This window comes from Salvelinus alpinus, chromosome 39 (assembly GCF_045679555.1).
Source record: "Salvelinus alpinus chromosome 39, SLU_Salpinus.1, whole genome shotgun sequence".
Taxonomy (NCBI): Eukaryota; Metazoa; Chordata; class Actinopteri; order Salmoniformes; family Salmonidae; genus Salvelinus; species Salvelinus alpinus.
The window spans coordinates 7726075-7752124 of record NC_092124.1 but is presented as its reverse complement, the minus strand read 5'-3'; the positions used below and the strand labels follow the sequence as shown (position 1 = coordinate 7752124).

The following is a 26050-nucleotide window of genomic DNA, read 5'->3' as shown; positions in this document are numbered from 1 at the left end:
TGCTGGATTTTCAACGCTCAACACTTTTCAATGTGTATGAAGAATGGTCCACCACCCAAAGGACATCCAGCCACCTTTACAGAACTATAAGAAGCATTGGAGTCAACATGGGCCAGCATCCCTGTGGAATGCTTTTGACACCTTGTAGAGTCCATACCCAAATTGAGGCTGTTCTGAGGGCACTGTGCGCACGCAACTCAATATTAAGAAGGTGTCTGTTTTGTACACTCAGTGTATGAGGCATATACACTGCTCAAAAAAATAAAGGGAACACTTAAACAACACAATGTAACTCCAAGTCAATCACACTTCTGTGAAATCAAACTGTCCACTTAGGAAGCAACACTGATTGACAATAAATTTCACATGCTGTTGTGCAAATGGAATAGACAAAAGGTGGAAATTATAGGCAATTAGCAAGACACCCCCAATAAAGGAGTGATTCTGCAGGTGGTGACCACAGACCACTTCTCAGTTCCTATGCTTCCTGGCTGATGTTTTGGTCACTTTTGAATGATGGCGGTGCTCTCACTCTAGTGGTAGCATGAGACGGAGTCTACAACCCACACAAGTGGCTCAGGTAGTGCAGCTCATCCAGGATGGCACATCAATGCGAGCTGTGGCAAGAAGGTTTGCTGTGTCTGTCAGCGTAGTGTCCAGAGCATGGAGGCGCTACCAGGAGACAGGCCAGTACATCAGGAGACGTGGAGGAGGCCGTAGGAGGGCAACAACCTAGCAGCAGGACCGCTACCTCCGCCTTTGTGCAAGGAGGAGCACTGCCAGAGCCCTGCAAAATGACCTCCAGCAGGTCACAAATGTGCATGTGTCAGCATATGGTCTCACAAGGGGTCTGAGGATCTCATCTCGGTACCTAATGGCAGTCAGGCTACCTCTGGCGAGCACATGGAGGGCTGTGCGGCCCCCAAAGAAATGCCACCCCACACCATGACTGACCCACCGCCAAATCGGTCATGCTGGAGGATGTTGCAGGCAGCATAACGTTCTCCACGGCGTCTCCAGACTCTGTCACGTCTGTCACGTGCTCAGTGTGAACCTGCTTTCATCTGTGAAGAGCACAGGGCGCCAGTGGCGAATTTGCCACTCTTGGTGTTCTCTGGCAAATGCCAAACGTCCTGCACGGTGTTGGGCTGTAAGCACAACCCCCACCTGTGGACGTCGGGCCCTCATACCACCCTCATGGAGTCTGTTTCTGACCGTTTGAGCAGACACATGCACATTTGTGGCCTGCTTGAGGTCATTTTGCAGGGCTCTGGCAGTGCTCCTCCTTGCACAAAGGCGGAGGTAGCGGTCCTGCTGCTGGGTTGTTGCCCTCCTACGGCCTCCTCCACGTCTCCTGATGTACTGGCCTGTCTCCTGGTAGCGCCTCCATGCTCTGGACACTACGCTGACAGACATAGCAAACCTTCTTGCCACAGCTCGCATTGATGTGCCATCCTGGATGAGCTGCACTACCTGAGCCACTTGTGTGGGTTGTAGACTCCGTCTCATGCTACCACTAGAGTGAGAGCACCGCCATCATTCAAAAGTGACCAAAACATCAGCCAGGAAGCATAGGAACTGAGAAGTGGTCTGTGGTCACCACCTGCAGAATCACTCCTTTATTGGGGGTGTCTTGCTAATTGCCTATAATTTCCACCTTTTGTCTATTCCATTTGCACAACAGCATGTGAAATTTATTGTCAATCAGTGTTGCTTCCTAAGTGGACAGTTTGATTTCACAGAAGTGTGATTGACTTGGAGTTACATTGTGTTGTTTAAGTGTTCCCTTTATTTTTTTTAGCAGTGTATAAGCCTAAAAAGTCTTACATAGTGTATTTGATTTTAATATGTATTGACTCAGGTTTTGAATACTTATCTAATCAAGATAAATTCATTTATTTTTTTATCTTAAAAAAAGTCAAATGTTAGAATTTTTCTTCCACTTTGACAGAGTATTTTGTGTTGATCATTGACACAAAAAAATACAATTAAATCAATTTAATCCCACTTTGTAACACAACAAAATGTGGAAAAAGTCCAGGGGTGTGAATACTTTCTGAAGGCACTACTTCATTTCTATAAGGTGCTTTATTGTGCTTGAACTTTCAAATCAAATGAAAGTTTATTTGTCACGGGCACCGAATACAACAGGTGTAGACCTTACAGTGAAATGCTTACTTACAGGCTCTAACCAATAGTGCAAAAAAGGTGTTAGGTAAGTAAAGAAATAAAACCACATACGAGGCGACATGCAGACACCGGTTAGTCAGGCTGATTGAGGTAGTATGTACATGTAGATATGGTTAAAGTGACTATGCATATATGATGAACAGAGAGTAGCAGTATCGTAAAAGGGGTTGGCGGGTGGTGGGACACAATGCAGATAGCCCGGTTAGCCAATGTGCGGGAGCACTGGTTGGTCGGCCCAATTTATGTAGTATGTACATGAATGTATAGTTAAAGTGACTATGCATATATGATAAACAGAGTAGCAGCAGCGTAAAAAGAGGATTTGGGGGGGGCACACAATGCAAATAGTCCGGGTAAGTGATTACCTGTTCAGTAGTCTTATGGCTTGGGGGTAAAAACTGTTGAGAAGCCTTTTTGTCCAAGACTTGGCACTCCGGTACCGCTTGCCAGGTAGTAGTAGAGAGAACAGTCTGTGGCTGGGGTCCTTGACAATTTTTAGGGCCTTCCTCTGACACCGCCTGGTGTAGAGGTCCTGGATGGCAGGCAGCTTAGCCCCAGTGATGTACTGGGCCTTACGCACTACCCTCTGTAGTGCCTTGCGGTCAGAGGCCGAGCAATTGCCGTACCAGGCAGTGATGCAACCAGTCAGGATGCTCTCGATGTTGCAGCTGTAGAACCTTTTGAGGATCTCAGGATCCATGCCAAATCTTTTTATTTTCCTGAGGGAGAATAGGCTAAATGATGTTCACAAATGCCTATTTCATTACTTCCATTCAACTACTTAATTTTTTCCCCCAAGACACTTGTAACGAGAAAATTAATGCAGTTTATCAAGCAGATTTGTAGTGGAGACGTGCATGTGGTGGTTTTCATATGGTGTATTTCAAATTAGTTTATGTTTAATAAAAACAAAATGAGACTTTTCATTCTAATACTTTTTTTTATTATCATTGAGACTATGATAATGATCTCACCCTATTCTGCATAAGCACGACTGCACGTTATGACAAATATACCTATGCATACCGGCACACTAGCAAACACCTACTGTACACGTCAAAATAGTTTAGTCAGGTTTGTCTGATGATTACTTTTGACTTATCATAGCTAACTCATATTTACCAACAACAACATATTTATGTCCACCATGATGGGTTTAACAACAATTAAGTCATTCTGTAACTACAGTATAGGACTCAAGCGTAGTGGGGATGGTTAAACACTCCATGTTGAAAGTATGTTTATTATCTGTGTGTACGTACCTGAGGGAGTGTATGTCTGTATCACCTCTCTATTTAAGGAGGGGGGTCCAGAGGTGATGCGGGTGAAGGAGGTGTGTGAGGAGGGTCTGGGGACCATGGTCATGGAGGACAACCGGACTACACCTCGTCCTGAACCCACAGAGGAACCAGCTGAGCAGCACAGGACCACACACAGTCTCACTGGGGTGAGCCCACTGTAAAATGTCTGAATGGTATTAGGTCAGGTCTTGATAATTTTAAGTGTGGGATCATACCTTTTGAATAAAAAAAACTGAATCAGGCCTCCCGGGTGGCACAGTAGTCTAGGGCACTGCAGCGCTAGCTGCGCCACCAGAGTCTCTGGGTTCGCGCCCAGGCTCTGTCGCAGCCGGCCGCGACCGGGAGGTCCGTGGGGCGACGCACAATTGGCCTAGCGTCGTCCGGGTTAGGGAGGGTTTGGCCGGTAGGGATATCCTTGTCTCATCGCGCTCCAGCGACTCCTGTGGCGGGCCGGGCGCAGTGTGCGCGAACCGAGGGGGCCAGGTGCACGGTGTTTCCTCCGACACATTGGTGCGGCTGGCTTTCGGGTTGGAGGCGCGCTGTGTTAAGAAGCAGTGCGGCTTGGTTGGGTTGTGCTTCGGAGGACGCATGGCTTTCGACCTTCGTCTCTCCCGAGCCCGTACGGGAGTTGTAGCGATGAGACAAGATAGTAATTACTAGCGATTGGATACCACGAAAATTGGGGAGAAAAGGGGGTAAATAATAATAAATTAAAAAATAATTTAAAAAACGGAATCAAATCAACTAACATGTTTGTCCAATGAGAAGATGCTCCAGAGCAGGGTGCTAATACCAGTTTTCTTGATCTAATATCCTCTCACTCTGTATCTCTTACAGTCAGTAGACATGGAGGATGGGAAGCCTGATCTGCTGCTGGTCAAAGAGATGACAATAGAAGACGGACCAGAGAGCATTGATCTCCTGAGTGGACTAAAGATGGGGGAGCAAGGTAAGAGAGAAATACATATACAGAACATAATAGATATACTTCAATGGGAATAGTGATGCATCTACATAAAATGAAATCAATACAACGTATGTTACATAAAAATTAAAAAAAACACATTATAATGTATGAACTTGACCAAGTAATTGACAAAATAAAATCCATATGTAGAGTTCTCTGCCATGTTGATAAAGTCTGTTTTCTAACCTCTTCCTGCAGGTGATTGGCTAGAGGGTAACAGAGGAGACTGACCATCTTGGATTCCAAGGGCCCAGGGGACGACACCATCGAAGCAGGCCAGGACCAGAGGCGACAGTCAAAACTGTAACTCGGCCACTCAGGAACATTCACTGTCTTATTGGTAAGGAACTCCAGTGTAGATTTGTCCTTGCTGCTGGAAGGTGAATTAATCTCCCAGTGTCTGGTGGAAAGCAGACTAAACTGTGTTTTCCTCTAGGATTTTGCCTGTGCTTAGCTCCATTCTGTTTCTTTTTTATCCTGAAAAACTCCTGTCCTTAATGATTACAAGTATACCCATAACATGATGCAGCCACCACTATGCTTGAATATCGGGAGCGTGGTACTCAGTAATGTATTGGATTTGCCCCAAACATAACACATTGTATTCAGGACAGAAAGTGAATTGCTTTGCCATACTTTTTACAGTATTACTTCAGTGCCTTGTAGTAAACAGGATGCATGTTGTAATATTTTATTCTGTAAATGCTTCCTTCTTTTCACTCTGCAATTAGGTTAGTATTGTGGACTAACTACAACTTTATTTATTTATTTTTTATTTAACCTTTATTTAACCAGGTAGGCTAGTTGAGAACAAGTTCTCATTTGCAACTGCGACCTGGCCAAGATAAAGCATAGCAATTCGACACATACAACAACACAGAGTTACACATGGAATAAACAAAACAGTCAATAATACAGTAGAACAAAATAAAACAAAAAGTCTATATACAGTGAGTGCAAATGAGGTAAGATAAGGGAGTTAAGGCAATAAATAGGCCATGGTGGCGAAGTAATTACAATATAGCAATTAAACACTGGAATGGTAGAGTGGGTGCTGGAGTGGGTGCTGCTATGGTGACCAGTGAGCTGAGATAAGGCGGGGCTTTACCTAGCAGAGACTTGTAGATAACCTGTAGCCAGTGGGTTTGGCGACGAGTATGAAGCAAGGGCCAACCAACGAGAGCATACAGGTCGCAATGGTGGGTAGTGTATGGGGCTTTGGTGACAAAAACAGATGGCACTGTGATAGACTGCATCCAGTTTGTTGAGTAGAGTGTTGGAGGCTATTTTATAGATGACATCACCGAAGTCGAAGATCGGTAGGATGGTCAGTTTTACGAGGGTATGTTTGGCAGCATGAGTGAAGGATGCTTTGTTGCGATATAGGAAGCCAATTCTAGATTGAATTTTGGATTGGAGATGCTTAATGTGAGTCTGAAAGGAGAGTTTACAGTCTAACCAGACACCTAGGTATTTGTAGTTGTCCACGTATTCTAAGTCGGAGCCGTCCAGAGTAGTGATGCTGAACGGGCGGGCAGTGATCGGTTGAATAGCATGCATTTATTTTACTTGCGTTTAAGAGCATTTGGAGGCCACGGAAGGAGAGTTGTATGGCATTGAAGCTCGTCTGGAGGTTAGTTAACACAGTGTCCAAAGAGGGGCCAGAAGTATACAGAATGGTGTCGTCTGCGTAGAGGTGTATCAGAGAATCACCAGCAGCAAGAGCAACATCATTGATGTATACAGAGAAGAGAGTCGGCCCGAGGATTGAACCCTGTGGCACCCTCATAGAGACTGCCAGAGGTCCGGACAACACGCCCTCCGATTTAACACACTGAACTCTATCTGAGAAGTAGTTGGTAAACCAGGCGAGGCAGTCATTTGAGAAACCAAGGCTGTCTGGTCTGCCAATAAGAATTTGGTGATTGACAGAGTCAAAAGCCTTGGCCAGGTCGATGAATACGGCTGCACAGTAATGTCTCTTATCGATGGCGGTTATGATGTCATTTAGGACCTTGAGCGTGGCTGAGGTGCACCCATGACCAGCTCTGAAACCAGATTGCATAGGGGAGAAGGTACGGTGGGATTCAAAATGGTCGGTAATCTGTTTGTTAACTTGGCTTTCGAAGACCTTAGAAAGACAAGGTAGGATAGATATACAGTGGGGAGAACAAGTATTTGATACACTGTCGATTTTGCAGGTTTTCCATACTTACAAAGCATGTCGAGGTCTCTAATTTTTATCATAGGTACACTTCAACTGTGAGAAACGGAATCTAAAACAAAAATCCAGAAAATCACATTCTATGAAATTTAAGTAATTCATTTGCATTAATTGTGGAGCTAGGCACTGCAGGACCTGGATTAACCTCTACATCACCAGAGGAACAGAGGAGAAGTAGGATAAGGGTACGGCTAAATGCTATACGAACTGGCCGTCTAGCACGTTTGGAACAGAGAGTAAAAGGAGCAGGTTTCTGGGCACGATAGCATAGATTCAAGGCATAGTGTACAGACAAAGGTATGGTAGGATGTGAGTACATTGGAGGTAAACCTAGGCATTGAGTAATGATAATAGTGATATAGTCTCTAGAGACGTTTAAACCAGGTGATGTCATCACATATGTAGGAGGTGGGACAACATGGTTAGTTAAGGCATATTGAGCAGGGCTAGAGGCTCTACACTAACCAGGACAGTAATGGACGAGGCATATTAATATTAGAGAGAGGCATGCGTAGCCAAGTGAACATATGGGTCCAGTGAGTGGTTGGGCTGACTGGGGATACGGCGATTCAGACAGTTAGCAGGCCGATGCTAACAGTTAGTAGGCCGGGGCTAAACAAGCTAGCAGTTAGCAGACCGACAATGTTGTTGATCCATCCTCAGTTTAATGGCTATGATAGGAGAAAACTATGTAACTGTTTTAAAGTCACCATGGGCCTCATGGTGAAATCCCTGAGCGGTTTCCTTCCTCTCCGGCAACTGAGTTATAAAGGATGCCTGTATCTTTGTAGTAACTGGGTGTATTGCTACACCATCTAAAGTGTAATTAATAACTTCACCATACTCACAAATCATGTTAAACCCTATTATTGCACACATAGTGACTCCATGCAACTTATGTGACTTGCTAAGCACATTTTTACTCCTGAACTTATTTAGGCTTGTCATAGCAATGGGTTGAATACTTATTGACTCAAGACATTTCAGCTTTTCATTAATTTGTAAACATTCCGAAAAACATAATTCCACTTTTACATTATGGGGTTTTGTGTGTAGGCCAGTGACAAAAAATCGAAATGTAATCCATTTTAAATTCAAGCTGTAACACAACAAAATGTGGAAAAAGTCAAGGGGTGTGAATACTGTATTTTAAGGAAGTGAGCTCAGCTAATCTGTCAAAGGAGGGGCAGAGGGGGGAGAGAAAATGAGAGAGGAGCAACCTGGAGTGCTGGACAGGAGGGAGGATGTAAATGATGCATTGAATGCACCATTTACCATGGCAGAGATGAAGCCAGCAATAGGCAAGGCTGGGTTAACTTCACCTGGGAAAGATGAGGTTTGCTATGTCATATTGGCCCATCTCAGCGATGAAGTGCTGGATAATGTATTGGGCCTGTACAACAGAGTGTGGGAGGAAGGGAAACTACCGGCCAGCTGGAAGGAGGCAGTAGTGGTAGCAATCCAGAAGCCCAACAAGCTATCGGCCAATAGCCCTAACATCTCATGTATGTAAGAGTATGGAACGTATGATTACGGAGAGACTAACTTACTTCCTGGAGAACAGGGGGTTAATATCGCCACGTCAGAGTAGGTTCAGGAAGGGGAACTATGGGCCCAGTGCTCTGCTTAGAAGCAGAGGTCAGGAGATGGTTGTGGCTGTCTTTTTTTGATGTGGAAGGCGTATGATATGATGTTGAAGGAGGGGTTGCTAATCAAGCTTGACCTTATGGGTGTAGAACGGTCAACTGTTTGGAAGGTCTATCCAGGTGAGGGTGGGGAAATCTCTATCAGGCAGCTACTTGGTGGATAACGGTACACCGCAGGGGAGCGTGATTTAGTCCTCTTTTGTTCTCAATCAATATCAATGATGTTTACTCTCAGGTATGGCCAGATATCGGAAGGTCTTTATTTGCAGATGATGGGGCTTAATGGAAGAAATGTATAATAAACAGTTCTTTGGGATAGGGGGTGGTATTTTGACGTCCGGATGAAAAGCGTGCCCAAAGTAAACTGCCTGCTACTCAGGCCCAGAGGCTAGGATATGCATTGGATAGAAAACAATCTAAAGTTTCTAAAACTGTTAAAATAATGTCTGTGAGTATAACAGAACTGAAATGGCGAAACCCCGAGGACAAACCATCAACAAACAAACAAAAAATCAGCATACCACTGATTTCAATGCCTGGCACTTTTATAATAGGGTGAAATCGTCCCCGATTGCAGTTCCTAGGGCTTCCACTAGATGTCAACAGTCATTAGAAAGAGTTTCAGGCTGTTTTTTGTAAAAATGAGGGAGAAGTTGTAGTTTTATAGTGGCTCCCATTTTGGCTGTAGTGTTTCCAAGCGCATGGCAGAGAGAGCACGTTCTTTTTGTTTATCTCCGTTAAAGACAATAACGATTCTCCGTCTTAAATTGTATTGTTTATTTACGTATTAGGGTACCTAAGGATTGATTATAAACGTGGATTGACTTGTTTGGATAAGTTTATTGGTAACATTTGGGATTCATTTTGTATGCATTTTGAAGGAAGGAAACCGAGTAGATTATTAACTGAAGCGCGCCAGCTAAACTGAGTTTTTATGGATATAAAGGAATTTATTGAACAAAAGGACCATTTGTAATGTAACTGGGACATTTTGGAGTGCCAACAGAAGAAGATCTTCAAAGGTAAGGCATATATTATATCGCTATTTCTGACTTTCGAGTCGCAACTCCTTGGTTGAAAATGATTTGTTATGCATTTGTGTGCTGGACGCTGTCCTCAGATAATCACATGGTTTGCTTTCGCCGTAAAGCCTTTTTGAAATCTGACACCTTGGCTGGATTAACAACAAGTTAAGCTGTATTTTGATGTATTGCACTTGTGATTTCATGAAAGTTTAGTAATTTTAATTTTGCGCTCTGCAATTTCACCGGCTGTTGGCCACCTATCCCACCTATGTCCCACCTATCCAAAGAAGTTTTAAGATGTAGATGAGGTGGAGAGGTGGTCATTAAAGTAGAGATTCAGATTCTCTGTAGAGAAGTCAGACAGTGTTCTTTACCATGAGGAAGGTTGGAGATGAGGTATGCCTGAGGTTGTATGGGAGAAACTTGGAGAGGCTGGGAGCCTTCAGGTTCCTAGGGGTGTACTTTGACACTAGGCTGACCCGGGCAGAACACATTGAGAGAGTGGTGGGAAAATGCTGAAAGTTCTGAATGTGATGCGCTGTCTGACAGGAATGGAGTGGGGGGCTGGGCGTTCCTCACTGAGGACAATGTATGTACCGCTGATTCAATCTGCGATAGACTTTGGCAGTATAGAGTATGGTTCGGCAGCCAGGATATCACTGGAAAGTTTAGATATCATACAGGCGCAAGGACTGGAGAATATGAAGCCAGACAGAGTAGTAGTTTGCTCTGTCTCATGTCATCAGTATTGATAAGTCTGCAGTCCTTTAGCTCACGAAGCACCAGACGAGATCCGCTGTATGAGGTACTACAAACCCATGGCCGAGTGAGACAGACGAGATTTACTTGGGTCCCAGCCCATGTGGGGGTGGAGGGGAACGAGGCAGCTGATGTACTGTCTAAACAGCCCTTTTAGGAGTGGGGAGGTGGACGTTACAGTTCCAATGAGCAAGGCAGAGGCAAAAGGCCTGATATGGACAGTGTTTGTGCAGAGATGGCAGGAGCAATGGAATAGAGACACTAAGGTGAGGCATCTCTTCCATATACAGAGAATAAAAATCGAATCAAATTTGATTTGTCACATGTTTTGTAAAGAACAGACCAACAGTGAAATGCTTACTTACGGTTTATTTTCCAACAATGCAGAGTTAAGATAAAACATTGAAAGTGACACAAGGAATAAATACACAGTAAATAACGAATAACAATACAGAGCAAAAATAACATGGCTACATACGGGGAGTACCAGTACCGAGTCAGTGCAAGAGAATTAGTACAAAAAAGGGTCAATGTGGGTAGTAAGGGCAGCCATTTGATTAGCTATTTAGCAGTCTTATGGCTTGGGGTTATAAGCTGTTCAGGGTCTTGTTGGTCCCAGACTTGGTGCACTGGTACCGCTTGTCGTGCGGTAGCAGAGAGAACAGTCTGTCTTGGGTGGCTGGAGTCTGACCATTTTTTGGGCCTTCCTCTGACACTGCCTGGTATAGAGCTCCTGGATGGTATGAAGCTTGCCCCCAGTGATGTACTGGGCTGTACTCACCACCCTCTGTAGTGCCTTGCGGTCGGGTGCGTTGCAGTTGCCGTACCAAGCAGTGTGCAGCCAGTCGAGATGCTCTCAAAACTTTGGGGACGGGAGCACAAGAAAGATGATAGGAGTCCACCTTAACTAGACATAGGTTGGGACACAGCTGGCTGAATAAGTAATTATATATCATAGGAAAATATCCACCAGGAAGGTGTGATTATTGCCAGGAAATAGAAACAGTAGAACGTGTGTTGATATAGTGTGGGCAGTATAAGAGGGCGAGAGATATTTGAGTCTGTATGAGAGAGAATGGGATACAGGAATGAGGTGTCATGAGTCCATTGAGTAGAATATGAACTGATACAGTATCTGTTGTATTTTCTAAGATAAACGGGGCAGCCAGGCAATATTTCGTTCCTCCAGGGTCTCTGGCCCACACTCCACTCCAGCACAGTAGCGGTAAAACACGAACAACGTTGGATGCCAACCGCTCAAAAATACCACTGAGGAAGTAAACGGACGCGAACAGTGACCAATAATTTACACTTTGGCGTTTTTACTGTATTTAGACGTTTTAACACACTGGAATTCAAAATATGCCTAATTTTAATGCACAGCATCACATACTTACCTCGGGTAGTCTATAATTTGCGTTGGAGACAGGACTTGGTGGATATACCCATGTTATCTAGGTAACGCTAGCTAGCTGCTGACAATGGCTAACTGTATGGTTTTTCACACTCAAATAGCCTCCATCATGGAGGTGCTAGGGAATGCAGCCGTGGCAGAGATCTGTAAACTAGTAGATGACGACTATGCAGTGTTTCGTTTGGAAATGTCTCAAAGCCAGAAAGAAAACAGGGCATTGCGTAGGAAACTACAGCTACTGGAACTGAAGGTAGCACGGGAGCGCGTCGTTGCCAGTCGTCCCAGTAGTGTCAAGATACTTGACCGATACAGAGGAATGGCAAGGGGTACATTTTGCAGAAGGCTGAGGAGCTTGGCACCCCGTTCCCCTTTGCGCATTTGTTTAAATGTGTTATCCAGAATTGTGTCTTCGTCAGTGTTTGGCTAGTGTGCAATACTTCCCCTGATTAAGTCGCTATCTTGAACACTTTTTTAAATGTTACTTTATTTTACCAGGCAGGTCAATTAAGAATAAATTATTCCTGCACAAAGACACTATCATATTCTAACAAGATTCTTGATTTACTGAATTTCCTATTGTCATACTCAATTAAAAGCATGTGATGCATGGAAATTATGACAAGTGCTACCTTACATCCTTGCCAATTGTAGACAGTGTCAATAGTGTACAATATAGCATTGAGCATTGACAGTACTTAACTCAACCACTCCTTTTCCCCAATGCTCCCTCAGGTGAAAGACATCTCACTGGAGGCCACAGGAGCTTTGTGAAGCCAGCGGGATACAATGCGTGGAGAGATGACCAACCAATCACTGTTAATGAGGTGAGTGGAACCTCAACCCAGCATGTTATTGTGATAAAGGTTAGTGTCATAGTGTAACATAAAAATTACAATACATGACATGTGTCCTGTTTTATTTCAGAAACACTCCCCTCAGCTTTTAATTTGTTTACATGTACATCCTTATTTATCTGCCATAGGGGAGCTTGTCATTTAGCAGACGCTCTTATCCAGAACGACTTACATGAGCAATTAGGGTTAAGTGCCTTGCTCAAGGGCACATCAACATATTTTTCACCTAGTCAGCACGGGGATTTGAACCAGCGATCTTTCGGTTACTGGCCCAACGCTCTTAACCAGTAAGCTACCTGCCGACCCCAGACTTCCCTACGACATTGTTATCCAAACCTATTATGTACCGATAATAACTTCCTCTCTTTGTGTCAGTCTGCAGATGCAGAGGCTGCAGGTCCTGGAGGATCGTCACTGGACAGGCAGGAGAGGACTGAGGGAGAAAACCCACGACACAGAGACATCCAGACTGGAGCGCCCCCTGTAGCCAAAGAGGACCTGGCTCAGAGTATTTACTTTACGGTAACCCGAGCCCGAGGACAGTTCCTTCCCATCGGGACTCGGGTGACACATTAGGGACTGGCAATGATCCGTATTGCTCTTACACTACAGAGATGGACCCTGGAAACATGCCCTTGGGTTTAGAGACACAGACTGATCTGTTTAGAGGAGATTGGAAACCGGTACACTAGTAGTGTATACCCCGAAGGGTGCCTAGATAAGAAAAGGGAGGTTATAGTCGTAGATGAGGTGACTGTGAAAGTTGAGGGCGACATGGAATGTAGAGAAGGACACTCACAAGACAAAGATTTCTTAGATTACAGGGAAAGCTTTGAGACAAATCCAAATGTCGTCACCTACTCCCTTTAACACACGCTCAGTGTCCACATCGATGGGACCTTCCAATTCACAGGGCCACATACTTTTCGATCAGGTATTGAACTCAAACGACAAGACTAGACCCCAGGCTCGGCGAGGGGGTTAAACATCAGTTAATAGTTAAGAGACGCGGTTCCTCTGCATGTTCTGTAACAAAGGCTTCAGCTGCCCCCAGCAGGTGGGGATCTTCGAGGGTCCACACAGGGGAGAAATCCAGCAGCTGCCCCCAGTGTCACATGCGCTTCACCCAGGCTGGCAACCTGAAAATGCACATGAAGGTCCACACAGAGGAATGAGGCCGTTCGCCTGTATGCTAAATGGTCTCCTCCCCTTCATCTACACTGATTGAAGTGGATTCAAAAGTGACATCAATAAGGGATCATAGCTTTCACCTGGTCAGTCTGTCATGGGAAGAGCAGGTGTTAAGGTTTTTATACTCATTGTACATCACATCTGATCTCACCCTATTCTGCATACACCCGACAGCACTTTATAACCAATATACACTTCTTTAGCCAGGTTTGGCTTTTGCTGATTCATATTAACATTTACATTTTAACAGACGCTCTTATCCAGAGTGTGCATACATTTGATCAGTTATCAGTTGCAGCCTTCATCTGCCTTTCCAGCCGTTTGGGAGATGGGACACCTTTATCCGCCTGGTCAGCTATTGAGGAGTTGTGGCTTTGAAATTGGGAGTTGTCCATCTCCTAGACTGGCTACCCGCCAGGGTTTGAGAAGCCCAGTCTACCTAACATTTTCCCGTAACCCAGATTTACCTACAACATCATATTTATGTCCACTATGATGGGATTAACAATGATGATGTCATTCTGTAAATACAGTCTAGGACTCAAACGTAGTTGGGATGGGTAAACACACCATGCTTAAAGTGTGTTTATTATCTGTGTGTGCGTGTGTATGTACCCGATGGAGTGTATGTCTGTGTAATCTGTATCACCTGTCTCTTTCAGGAGGAGGAGGGTCCAGAGGTGCTGCTGGTGAAGGAGGAGGGTTGTGAGAAGGGTCTGGGGAACCCTGAGGGGAACAAGGTCATGGAGGACAGCCGGACTACACCTCCTCTTGAACCCACAGAGGAACCAGCTGAGCAGCATAGGACCACACACAGCCTCACTGAGGTGAGCCAATGGAAACTACTGTCTGAATGGTATTAGGTCACGGCCCTTATCCACAAAGCCTCTCAGAGTGATGATCTAGGATATCAACTTATTCATTATGATCTAAAAGGCTAAACTGATCCTACATCAGCACTCCTACTCTGAGACTCTTTGTGGATACTGACCCTGGTCTTGATTAATTTTGTCTTAAGTGCGGGACCATGTCTTTTGAATGATCAAAACATTAAAGAGTGTCAAGTAATCAAGTCAACTAACATATTTACACAATACTCATAGCAATCCCTCTTTGCCCAATCACAAGATGCTCCATAGCAGGGTGCTCTTATCGGATTTCTTGATACAACATCCTCTCACTCTGTATCTCTGACAGTCAGTAGACATGGAGGATGGGAAGCCTGATCTGCTGCTGGTCAAAGAGGAGACTATAGAAGATGGACCAGAGAATATTGATCTGCTGAGTGGATTAAAGATGAGGGAGCAAGGTAAGGGAGAAATACATATAGCCTACATACAGTAATAGATCTTCAATGGGAATAGTGATGCACCTGGCTATTATTAGCGGTTCACAGCTAATCTATGAAATCTATTGTTATTCTCTGAATTATTTTTATACATTTTTCTTGACCTGGTCAAATAACTCAAGCATAGATTGGTAACTTGTTTTCTAATTTGGCACACAGAAACTAGAGGCCATGAGTAACTTTGTCAAAAAGAATGGCACCGATTGGCCTATAGGTGGCACTGTTATAAACAGTTTTCCTTAAACCTTCGAATCCATCGTCCAGTTTGACCTAGAGACTTAATTTTGTATGTAGGTGTCTTTCCTTATGCTGGACAAATTTGCCTCAAGAATCCATAAATTCCGTCAGGATAGATTTATATCCATTTTGAAAATGTTGGATAAACTTATTTTCATGAACCATATGTCCAAATAACACCACGATGGAGACCCATGGTACATCTCTTAACTTAGTTTGAGAAAAGATAAGGGATTGGTTAAGAGATGGCTGAGTTATTGATAAATCAGGAAATCAGATTTTACGTGTCCATTTAATTAAATCCTTTGTAAATCCACTCCACAATGGCCTATCAATCTGAAACCTTTTAGGGTCATGAAAGACATTACTATGATGAACTATGTTTGGCATTGATATCTTTAAAAAATAAGGAAACTAACAATTTACTTTTGTCTATGTAACGCTTAAAATAAATGTTACAAATCTTCTCATGGACTAAGTCAGATTCACTCCAAATTTGGTCTGTGGGCTCATCACAATATTACCTAAAGAGTTTGATAAAATAACATTGAGGCATTCAAAGGATTGCCACACTATACCTGTAAATGCATATTAGTACATATGCTAATAAGCTAAAATATGCCAAAAATACTTTACAAATCTTTCTCATAAACCATAGGGCCAAATGACACCAATTTGGAATGTAGGCCCATGTTACATATGTTAACTTAGCTTTTCCCAAACTAAGGGGTTGGTCAAAATATGGATGAGTTACAAAAATATTGTTTCCCATGAGTATGGTAGTCGCTCTAGTCACCTACTCTGAAGCTCTTCTGTGCCAAGATATTTGAGTGCTCTCGTTTTGTGGTTGAGTTTGTCACTGATCTTGAGGGGTTATAAGATTGGTGGAATAATTTTGAAAGTTGCAAAAACAGAGGCTAATTAAAATTAAAATAAAGCCATGTACTTTAAGTTGGAAGCATTTGTGGAAAACCCTACATGGGAGATGCTAGATAAATGTACAAAGGTGAATCTGCTTGCCCTTGCAAAGCATCAAAGTGGCATCTGGCTATCCAAAAGTAGTAGCCAAAGATTTGATTGGTACTGTTTTGGTGGAGGAGGAAATTCTCTCGGAGAGAGAGGCTGATGAAAAGGGCGCTACGGGTAGTAGAGTACATCCCATAGTCGTGCAACTAAGGGAGTTATAACTAAAAGCAAAGTTGGAGCAACAATTAAAGCTTGAACAACAAAAATTTCAGCTCGAGCACAAGGAAAAAGAGAACTTTCAGCCAGATTAGAACAAGAAGAACGTGCGCATGCCATTCGATTGAGATGGATCTGGAAGCACGCCGAATCCAGTCAGGCCATCCTCAACAGAGTTTAATCTAGTTCAGAACAGCCTTGTACCGTCTTGTACCTAAAATGGCCACGAAATATTTGGTCACTGCTCCTCAAGTGTTCTTGTGGGAAAAGCTCAAAGTCTACGCTGCTTTCTCTTGACAAGAGTTCAGATTGACTGATAAATCTGCTATCCTTTGGGCTTATGAGTTGGTCCCAGAGGCATACAGGCAACAGTTCTGTAAATTACGAAAGACAGAATCACAAAGGCTATCACACACACAGCAACACCCCCATGAGCATTTGTCTCTTCTATATATGGTATATCCTTGTATTGCTACTGGTGTATAATCAAATTATTCTAAGTGAGTCTCAGAAATGGAAAATATATTCATGGTACCTGATGTTAGCAAGTTATTGATTTCATTAACCTTATTTCTAAGGTTACATATATTAATATGGGCCTATTTTCAGCCCTTTCTTGGGTAGCTTATCAGAGATAGACATAATACTGAAAAGAGCAAACAAAGCAAGAAAAAAAAAATATATATATACATTCAGTAGTCCATTTATTAATGTGTGTGTGGCTTCTGGGAGGGTGGACAATGAGCCGGTCACAGCGGATGTAAGCAATGTCCCCACGTGCTCTGGCAGCTTTCATAGCTGGGATCAGTTCTTTCCTTTTCTGGCACACAGCTTCAGGATAGAGTTGTTGAGGAAGATGTACGTTCCTCTCAAGTTCTTGGCTCTTTCCAGAACAGCTACAGTTGAAGTCGGAAGTTTACATACACTTAGGTTGGAGTCATTAAAACTCGTTTTTCAACCACTCCACAAATTTCTTGTTAACAAACTATAGTTTTGGCAAGTCGGTTAGGACATCTACTTTGTGCATGATTATTTCACTTATAATTCACTGTATCACAATTCCAGTGGTCAGAAGTTTACATACACTAAGTTGACTGTCTTTAAACAGCTTGGAAAATTCCAGAAAAATATGTCATGGCTTTAGAAGCTTTTGATAGGCTAATTTACATAATTTGAGTCAGTTGGAGGTGTACCTGTGGATGTATTTCAAGGCCTACCTTCAAACTCCGTGCCTCTTTGCTTGACATCATTCGAAAATTCCAAAAAATCAGCGAAGACCTCAGGGGGAAAGAATTGTGCACCTCCACAAGTCTGGTTCATCCTTGGGAGCAATTTCCAAACGCCTGAAGGTACCACGTTCATCTGTACAAACAATAGTGCGCAAGTATAAACAACATGGGACAGCAAGACAACTCAAAGGCGGAGTCCATTAAATGCCAAGATAATGGAATTCATTGCGCTTGACAAATAACCATTCTCTGTCGTGGGTGATGTTGGTTTTCGCCGACTGGTTGAGCACCGAGCAATTATTTTATATATTTTTTACTATTTTTAAGATGTGCTACCGGATTTACACAGTAATAGTGTCACTGCTATTAGCTTCGGACCAGCGATATCAGCCCCATGAGCATGCTGAGTCTGACAGCACAGTGGGTCGTCGAGGATTTCGTACTGAGGAAAGTCGTATTGCATGCTCATGAATATGCTGGTAGTCATACCTCTGCTGCCATTTCAAATGGCATTTGAGAACGTGTTTGAAACTTGGAAACATGAACACACTAGGTAGCTCCATTCGAACAACTGACTCGAGAAATAAGCTCATCAACTGCGTCCGCAGCAGACGTGATACCCTCTGTCATGGCATTGAAACGCCTGCTCATCAACTGCGTCCGCAGCAGACGTGATACCCTCTGTCATGGCATTGAAACGCCTGCTCGTCAACTGACAGGGATGTAAACAAATGTGCACAATTTCACAATTTGAGAAGCTTTATGTGCGTATGGAACATTTCGGGGGTCTTTTTTTTCAGCTCATGAAACATGGGACAAACACTTTACATGTTGCGTTTATTTTTGTTCAGTGTAGTATTCTAATTCCTAATTCTAATGCCCATTCTGACTTCGCCAATGCTAAGCTAACCAGTTAGCTAGCAGCTAGTGTGCGATGTTAGTGCTGACTAGTTTCTATGGAGTGAAGATGGCCCCTTTTCCCGACAAGGTGGATGTTTTTGCTGGCCTACATTGGCGAATGAAACAGTTGCTCTTGACAACAGTTTTCCCCGGCAACAAAACTGCCCACATAGGCTGTGAACAAGCGATTCGGTGGCATTCTCTCATTACTGTGTCGCCACCATGCTCGATGCTATGTGCAAGGACCACTACTTCGATGCAGACAAGAAAAAGGGTTTACATGAAATGTTACATACACAGCTGGACAAGATGGAAACGGACACCGTGACAGTGCGCACGATGGAAGAGAGTCCAAGGACAGACAGAGCTGAAACTTCACTGCTTGACATGTATGACGCAATCCTGGTTGAGAATGAAACGACTGAAAAAATGAACAACGAAACAGCACAGCAAGTAAGTGAAAGAAATAGGTTTTGATTATGTTTTACTGGTAATGGGGACATACGGAAATGCCAACAAAATGACTTTTTGGTCAGTGTGTGTGTGTGCAACCTTTATTTAACTAGGCAAGTCAGTAAAGAACAAATTCTTCTTTACAATGAAGGCTTACCCCAGCAAAACCCGGACGACGCTGGGCCAATTGTGCGCCACCCTATGGGACTCCCAATCACAGCCGGATGTGATACAGCCTGGATTCGAACCAGGGACTGTAGTGACGCCTCTTGCACTGAGATGCAGTGCCTTAGACCGCTGTATCCATGTGTGTGTGTGTGTGTTGACTATTGTTGATGAATCGTTACTAGAGAAATGAGACCAAGTTGAGACACTGGGACGAGGTGGATAAGGTATATAGTAAAGGCAGTTTATTCAGAGGTAAAGATATCTGACAAAGCGTGCACGGATTCGTTCGTCTAGCTCATAGGGAACCGTCGGAAGCAAGCCCCTAAAACAGAGCGTGCATTAGGTTTTATACACAATATGATGTTGGTTGATTCTGGTAGTTCTGCTCTTCTGACTGGTCGGTGAAGAGTTGGAGGCGGGCCTGCTCTAGCCAGAACAGGGGCCCCATTGGTGCACAGCAGAGTCCTCTGCTCTTGGCACCCGACCAGTAGGAGAGGGGGGTGAGGTGTGTGTGTTCATGCGATGAAATGTATGTGTGTCAAAGAGCAGTGAAATAAGGGGAACTGGGGTTAGGGTTTCCTGATTTAGAGGGAGTGTGTGCAATGACTTGAGTCAATCAGATGAGTTTGGAGTTCTATGTTTGTTTGTGCGATTAGAATCTGCTGAGACTAGAATGCTCTTTGTGTTATTGGGGAACTGTGTTTTGAGCAACAGTAGTTTCATGTCTAGTCATGGGGTGTGTTGTGCAAGTGTTAATCATATGGTTGCAGGCAGGCTCTTAAGCAGCCCAAGGGCACTAAAGTCACCAAATGATGCTCAATATATGTGCTTGATATATGAGCTATGCATATGAATATATGCATATATGACACTATGCATATGAATATATGCATATATGACACTATTTAACTGTACTAGAAATGCATAGAAGGCCGCAAAAAATGTAAGTATCGGTTATTGTTTTGGGCAAGGAAAATATCGGATATCGGTATCGGCCAAAACATGTTACATTGTGCATCACTACTTTAAACAGGTCAACATTCACAAGGCCGCAGGGCCAGACGGATTACCAGGGTGTGTACTCAGAGCATACGCATACCAACTGGCAATTGTCTTCACTGACATTTTCAACCTCTCTCTGACCGGGTCTGTAATACCCACATGTTTCAAGCAGACCACCCTGTGCCCATGAATGCAAAGGTAACCTGCCTAAATGACTACCGCTCCATAGCACTCACGTCGGTAACCACGAAGTGCTTTGAAAGGCTGGTCATGGCTCACATTAACACCATCTTCCTGGAAACTCTAGACCCACTCCAATTTGCATACTGCCCCAACAGATCCACAGATGACGCATTCTCAATCGCACTTCACACTTCACACTGGACTTTCCCACCTGGACAAAAGGAACACCGGTGAGAATGCTGTTCATTGACTACAGCTGAGCGTTCAACACCATAGTGCCCACAAAGCACATCACTAAGCTAAGGACCCTGGGACTAAACACCTCCATCTGCAACTGGATCCTGTACTACCTGACGGGCCGCCTCCAGGTGATAAAGGTAGGTAACAACACATCTGCCACGCTGATCCTCAACACCGGGGCCCCTCAGGGGTGCGTGCTTAGTCCCTTCCGGTACTACTTGTTCGCCCACGACTCCAAGATCATCATTTAAGTTTGCAGGCAACACAACAATGGTTGGCCTGATCACCGACAACGATGAGACAGCCTACAGGGAGGAGGTCAGAGACCTGGCAGTGTGGTGCCAGGACAACAACCTTTCCCTCAATATGAGATGATCGTGGACTACAGGAAAAGGAGGGCCAAACAGGCCCCCATTAACATCGACAGGGTTGTCGTGGAGCGGGTCGAGAGTTTCAAGTTCCTTGGTCCACATCACCAACAAACTATTATGGTCCAAACACACCAAGACAGTAGTGACGAGAGCACGACAACACCTTTTTCCCCCTCAGGAGACTGAAAAGATTTGTCATGGGTCCCCAGAACCTCAAAAAGTTCTACAGCTGTACCATCGAGAGCATCCTGACCGGGTTTATCACCGCCTGGTATTGCAAGTGCTTGTCATTCGACCGCAAGGCGCTACAGAAGGTAGTGTGTATGGCCCAATACATCACTGGGGCCAAGCTTCCTGCCATCCAGGACCTAAACTCAGCAAAAAAATGTACGTCCTCTCACTGTCAACTGCGTTTTTTCAGCAAACTTAACATGTGTAAATATTTGTATGAACATAACAAGATTCAACAACTGAGACAAACTGAACAAGTTCCACAGACATGTGAGTAACAGAAATTGAATAGTGTCCCTGAACAAAGGGTGGGTCAAAATCAAAAGTAACAGTCAGTATCTGGTGTGGCCACCAGCTGCATCAAGTACTGCAGTGCATCTCCTCCTCATGGACTGCACCAGATTTGCCAGTTCTTGCTGTGAGATGTTACCCCACTCTTCCACCAAGGCACCTCCAAGTTCCCGGAGGGAATGGCCCTAGCCCTCCGATCCAACAGGTCCCAGACGTTCTCAATGGGATTGAGATCCGGGCTCTTCGCTGGCCATGGCAGAACACTGACATTCCTGTCTTACAGGAAATCACGCACAGAACGAGCAGTATGGCTGGTGGCATTGTCATGCTGGAGGGTCATGTCAGGATGAGCCTGCAGGAAGGGTACCACATGAGGGAGGAGGATGTCTTCCCTGTAACGCACAGCGTTGAGATTGCCTGCAATGACAACAAACTCAGTCCGATGATGCTGTGACACACCGCCCCAGACCATGACGGACCCTCCACCTACAAATCGATCCCGCTCCAGAGTACAGGCCTCGGTGTAACGCTCATTCATTCGACGATAAACGTGAATCCGACCATCACCCCTGGTGAGACAAAACCACGACTCGTCAGTGAAGAGCACTTTTTGCCAGTCCTGTCTGGTCCAGCGACAGTGGGTTTGTGCTCATAGGCGACGTTGTTGCCAGTGATGTCTGGTGAGGTCCTGTCTTACAACAGGCCTACAAGCCCTCAGTCCAGCCTCTCTCAGCCTATTGCGGACAGTCTGAGCACTGATGGAGGGATTGTGAGATCCTGGTGTAACTCGGGCAGTTGTTGCCATCCTGTACCTGTCCCGCAGGTGTAATGTTCGGATCCTGTGCAGGTGTTGTTACACGTGGTCTGCCACTGCGAGGACGATCAGCTGTCTGTCCTGTCTCCCTGTAGCGCTGTCTTAGGCGTCTCACAGTACGGACATTGCAATTTATTTCCCTGGCCACATCTGCAGTCCTCATGCCTCCTTGCAACATGTCGAAGGCATGTTCACGCAGATAAACAGGGACCCTGGGCATTTTTATTTTTGTGTTTTTCAGAGTCAGTAGAAAGGCCTCTTTAGTGTCCTAAGTTATCATAACTGTGACCTTAATTGCCTACCGTCTGTAAGCTGTTAGTGTTTTAACGACTGTTCCACAGGTGCATGTTCATTAATTGTTTACGGTTCATTGAACAAGCATGGGAAACAGTGTATAAACCCTTTACAATGAAGATCTGTTTAGTTATTTGGATTTGGATTTTTACGAATTATCTTTGAAAGACAGGTTCCTGAAAAAGGGACGTTTCTTATTTTTCTGAGTTTATATACTAGGCGGTGTCAGAGGAAGGCCCAAAAAATTGTCAGACTCCAGTCACTCAAGTCATAGACTGTTCTCTCTGCTACCGCACGGCAAGCGGTACCAGAGCGCCAAGTCTAGGTCCAAAAGGCCTCTTAACAGCTTCTACCCCCCACCAAGCCATAAGACTGCTGAACAAGTAATCCGTAAAAGGCACATAACATCCCGCTTGGAGTTTGTCAAAAGGCACCTAAAGGACTCTCAGATCATGAGAAACAAGATTCTCTGGTCTGATTAAACCAAAATTGAACTCTGGCCTGAATGCCAAGTGTCACGACCTAGCACATATGCAGAAAAATACTTTAAAAAATATTCTCATGAACCATAAGTCAGATTGACTCCAGATATATATATACTCCAGGTATATAGAGTCAATGAATTAGCCTCTAATGCATTTTAGAATGATTAGTTGCTGCATTCAAGATCGGCCACGCTACACCACTAGATTGAACTATATCACACCAGGTCCATAGGAACTGAATTGATGGACATGGGGCCATGAAATTTGGTATGAAACCTTAGAAGCTGTGTGCATATAAAGTCACTGCACCAGACCAGTTGGTGGCACTATAGATGTCATTATCACCCGTGGCACAATATATTCACATCCTTTAAGAATTTAACCATTGCCTCATTTTCACCTCGTTGCCTCTGGACAAATTGGCTTGAGAAACTCTGGAGAATCCCAATCCTAATGGTGATCGGACTTACTTGTAGTGTATTCCAATTTGCATATTACAATCAATACAATTCCTAAACGTTACCAAATTCACACCATAACACAGGTAACTACACCATGGACTCGCATAAAGGAATGCACAAGGAGTCAAGAACAACATAGTTAAGTGAACAATTCTAAAACTACAAATCATATTCAAACCATAGACTTAACAAATTCATCTCAAATGAGGTTTAACAAAATAAAGTCCCAGTATTTAAAGATGACCGCAATATACCAATACACTTAACGGTGAAAACGTCATATCTTAACATAAACCATTAGTCAAATTGACCCCAGAATTGGTACATTAAAAGTACATTAAGGACTAAGATTGATTACCTGCTGCATTCAAAGATAATCAACCTACAGCAAGCACTACACTAAACTTCACTTACTTGTGGTATTGAGAGATAAACTTGGTAACGCTTTCACAGATTTTCTTTCAGCAGCGGTGGCAAAGCTAGCGTGGGGGGGTAGTTTCTGTGGCCAACGGCGCTGTCTCCGACCAAACATTTTGGAGGACCTCTTGACCGCAGAGACAATTTTGCTGCTTTAAAGCAAATTTCCGACAACTCTACACATTTTGCCATGGAGCAGAGAGAACATTATACCGTTTTAAAGCTAGTTTCCTGCCATTCTACACTTTGTCATTGCTGCTCGCAGCTATGTATCTTTTAAAATTTATTCATGAAGTGAAATCAATGCAACTTATGTTTACATAAAAAAACACAAAACGTATGAACTTGACCAGGTAATTGACAAAAAAAAACTTAATATGTAGAGTTCTCTGCCATTTTTGTAAAGTCTATTTTCTAACCTCTGCCTGCAGGTGATTGGATGGAGGCTAACAGAGGAGACTGGACAGCCATTTTGAATTCCCAGACCGGTGGAGCCAAGGGCCTACGGAACAACATCACTGAGCAGGCCAGGACCAGAGGCGACAAAGTGGAGGTCAGTGGATGGGACAGTGTCCTCAACTCGGGGCTGCGGAACAACCAGAAACAGATAGTCGAACACAAAACAACATACAGATTGATCTGCGCGTACGGGGAGGTGTCTGTATGCGGAGGGAGAGACAGTCTCAGACTAAAGAATGTTGCTAACGACAGAGCAGCAGAAGGATTTAGTGTGAGTCGTCAGGCTACGGCTGAACTGTGTTTACCATTTTATAATGTCATGTTTCTGTGTGTAGAGCAAATGGGTTCTTATATAAACCTTATTGCTTTTCTGTTCAATTTGTGTTTACAGTCTGCAGTCCAGGAGAGCCTGCTGACATCCGGTGTTGCTGGGGGGAGAGAGTGGACCTCTGAGGTGGCTGGTCACAAAGCCTGGCCCCGGATTAGAACCCTGGATCAGGAGCCTTCGCTCTTCCTTCCCGAGTCGGAACCAGGACCCAACCACGAGGGACAGAGACTCCGCCACACAGAACACAACCAGTGGACAGGTGGACTGAACAACAGTCCTGGTGGTCATCAGAGAGACAGAGGCTCCAGTCAGGGATCCAGTCTGCAGCCCAGACCCTTCTCTTCACAGTCTCAGTGCAGGGATAAAGCAGGGCCTGGGGCTGATAGAAATAGACCCTCTTGTTCCTATGATACAAACACCACAGTATCCATGAGGAACAGAGCAGGTCATCCTGGGCTTCAGCCTTCACAGAGAGTGGTGGGAAACCCCCCTGGTGGGAGTATAACAGGAAGTCTGTCTTCTCCTTCAGGGTCTCGTCTAATGCCTAGTGACTGGGTTCATAGAAAGCCTGGACCTGGGTCTAGCCTTCCTCAGTTACCTCATGATTACCCCACCAATACAGACAGGGTCAGGTTTGGCGTTCACCACAAGCGCTACCTAGCCTCGAACACAGCACAGAATCCCAACAACACCCAAACAATGGCTAGAGGTCAAGGAGGGAACTCAAAGACGAACCACCTGAGGGTGGTGGCTCCTGCTTCTACCTCCTCTGGTGTCATTGGGAGGCCCGAGCATTAGGACTGACGCCGACAAGCCGTACACCTGCCCCACGTGTGGGAGGCGCTTTGCTAAAGCGAGCTATGTGAAGATGCACCAGACCGTTCACACCAAGGAGAGGCCCTTCAAGTGTAAACTATGTTACAAGAGCTTCTCCTTCCTGACTAACCTTATCAGACATAGGAGTGTCCACAATGGGGAGAAATTGTAACCATTCTTTAGATGACATAGTTATGTGAAGAGAGTAGCCACATACCCCTCATTAAAACTTGAACTTGTCATTTGAAACAGGCTTGCGTAAACTGTTTTTAGAGAGACAGTAAACCTCGGCGAGAACGAGGACAGTTAAATATTTACCTTACTGAGGTGATGTAGATGGAATAAAGTCATTATTTTCTACTCTATTCTTGCTTTCTTTCTAAACAAATCTGCTTTGAGCTTGAAAGATGGTCATCATGAAGAGATTTGATGTGTAACATAATACGCAGTAGCGTATTTGAACAGCATGCATACCTTTTTCATTTCAACCACATCCTTTGAGCTATGACGCCTACCATTAAGTATGAGGCGTTATACGTGCCTATACCTCGATTTTAACAGTTAATATTC

At 44.3% G+C, this 26050-nt stretch overlaps 1 protein-coding gene across 1 annotated transcript; it reads left to right on the top strand.

Moving 5' to 3' along the window:
* Window positions 1-3508: 3508 nt before the first annotated feature.
* On the top strand, window positions 3509-25843 carry LOC139566695 (uncharacterized). The gene is made up of 9 exons (XM_071387944.1): window positions 3509-3637; window positions 4329-4440; window positions 4706-4798; window positions 12259-12350; window positions 12756-12902; window positions 14234-14398; window positions 14769-14880; window positions 24309-24607; window positions 24728-25843. The coding sequence occupies exons 1-9, from the start codon at window positions 3509-3511 to the stop codon at window positions 25460-25462; spliced, it is 1884 nt and encodes a 627-aa protein (XP_071244045.1). The 3' UTR covers window positions 25463-25843.
* The last annotated feature ends 207 nt before the right edge of the window (window positions 25844-26050 follow it).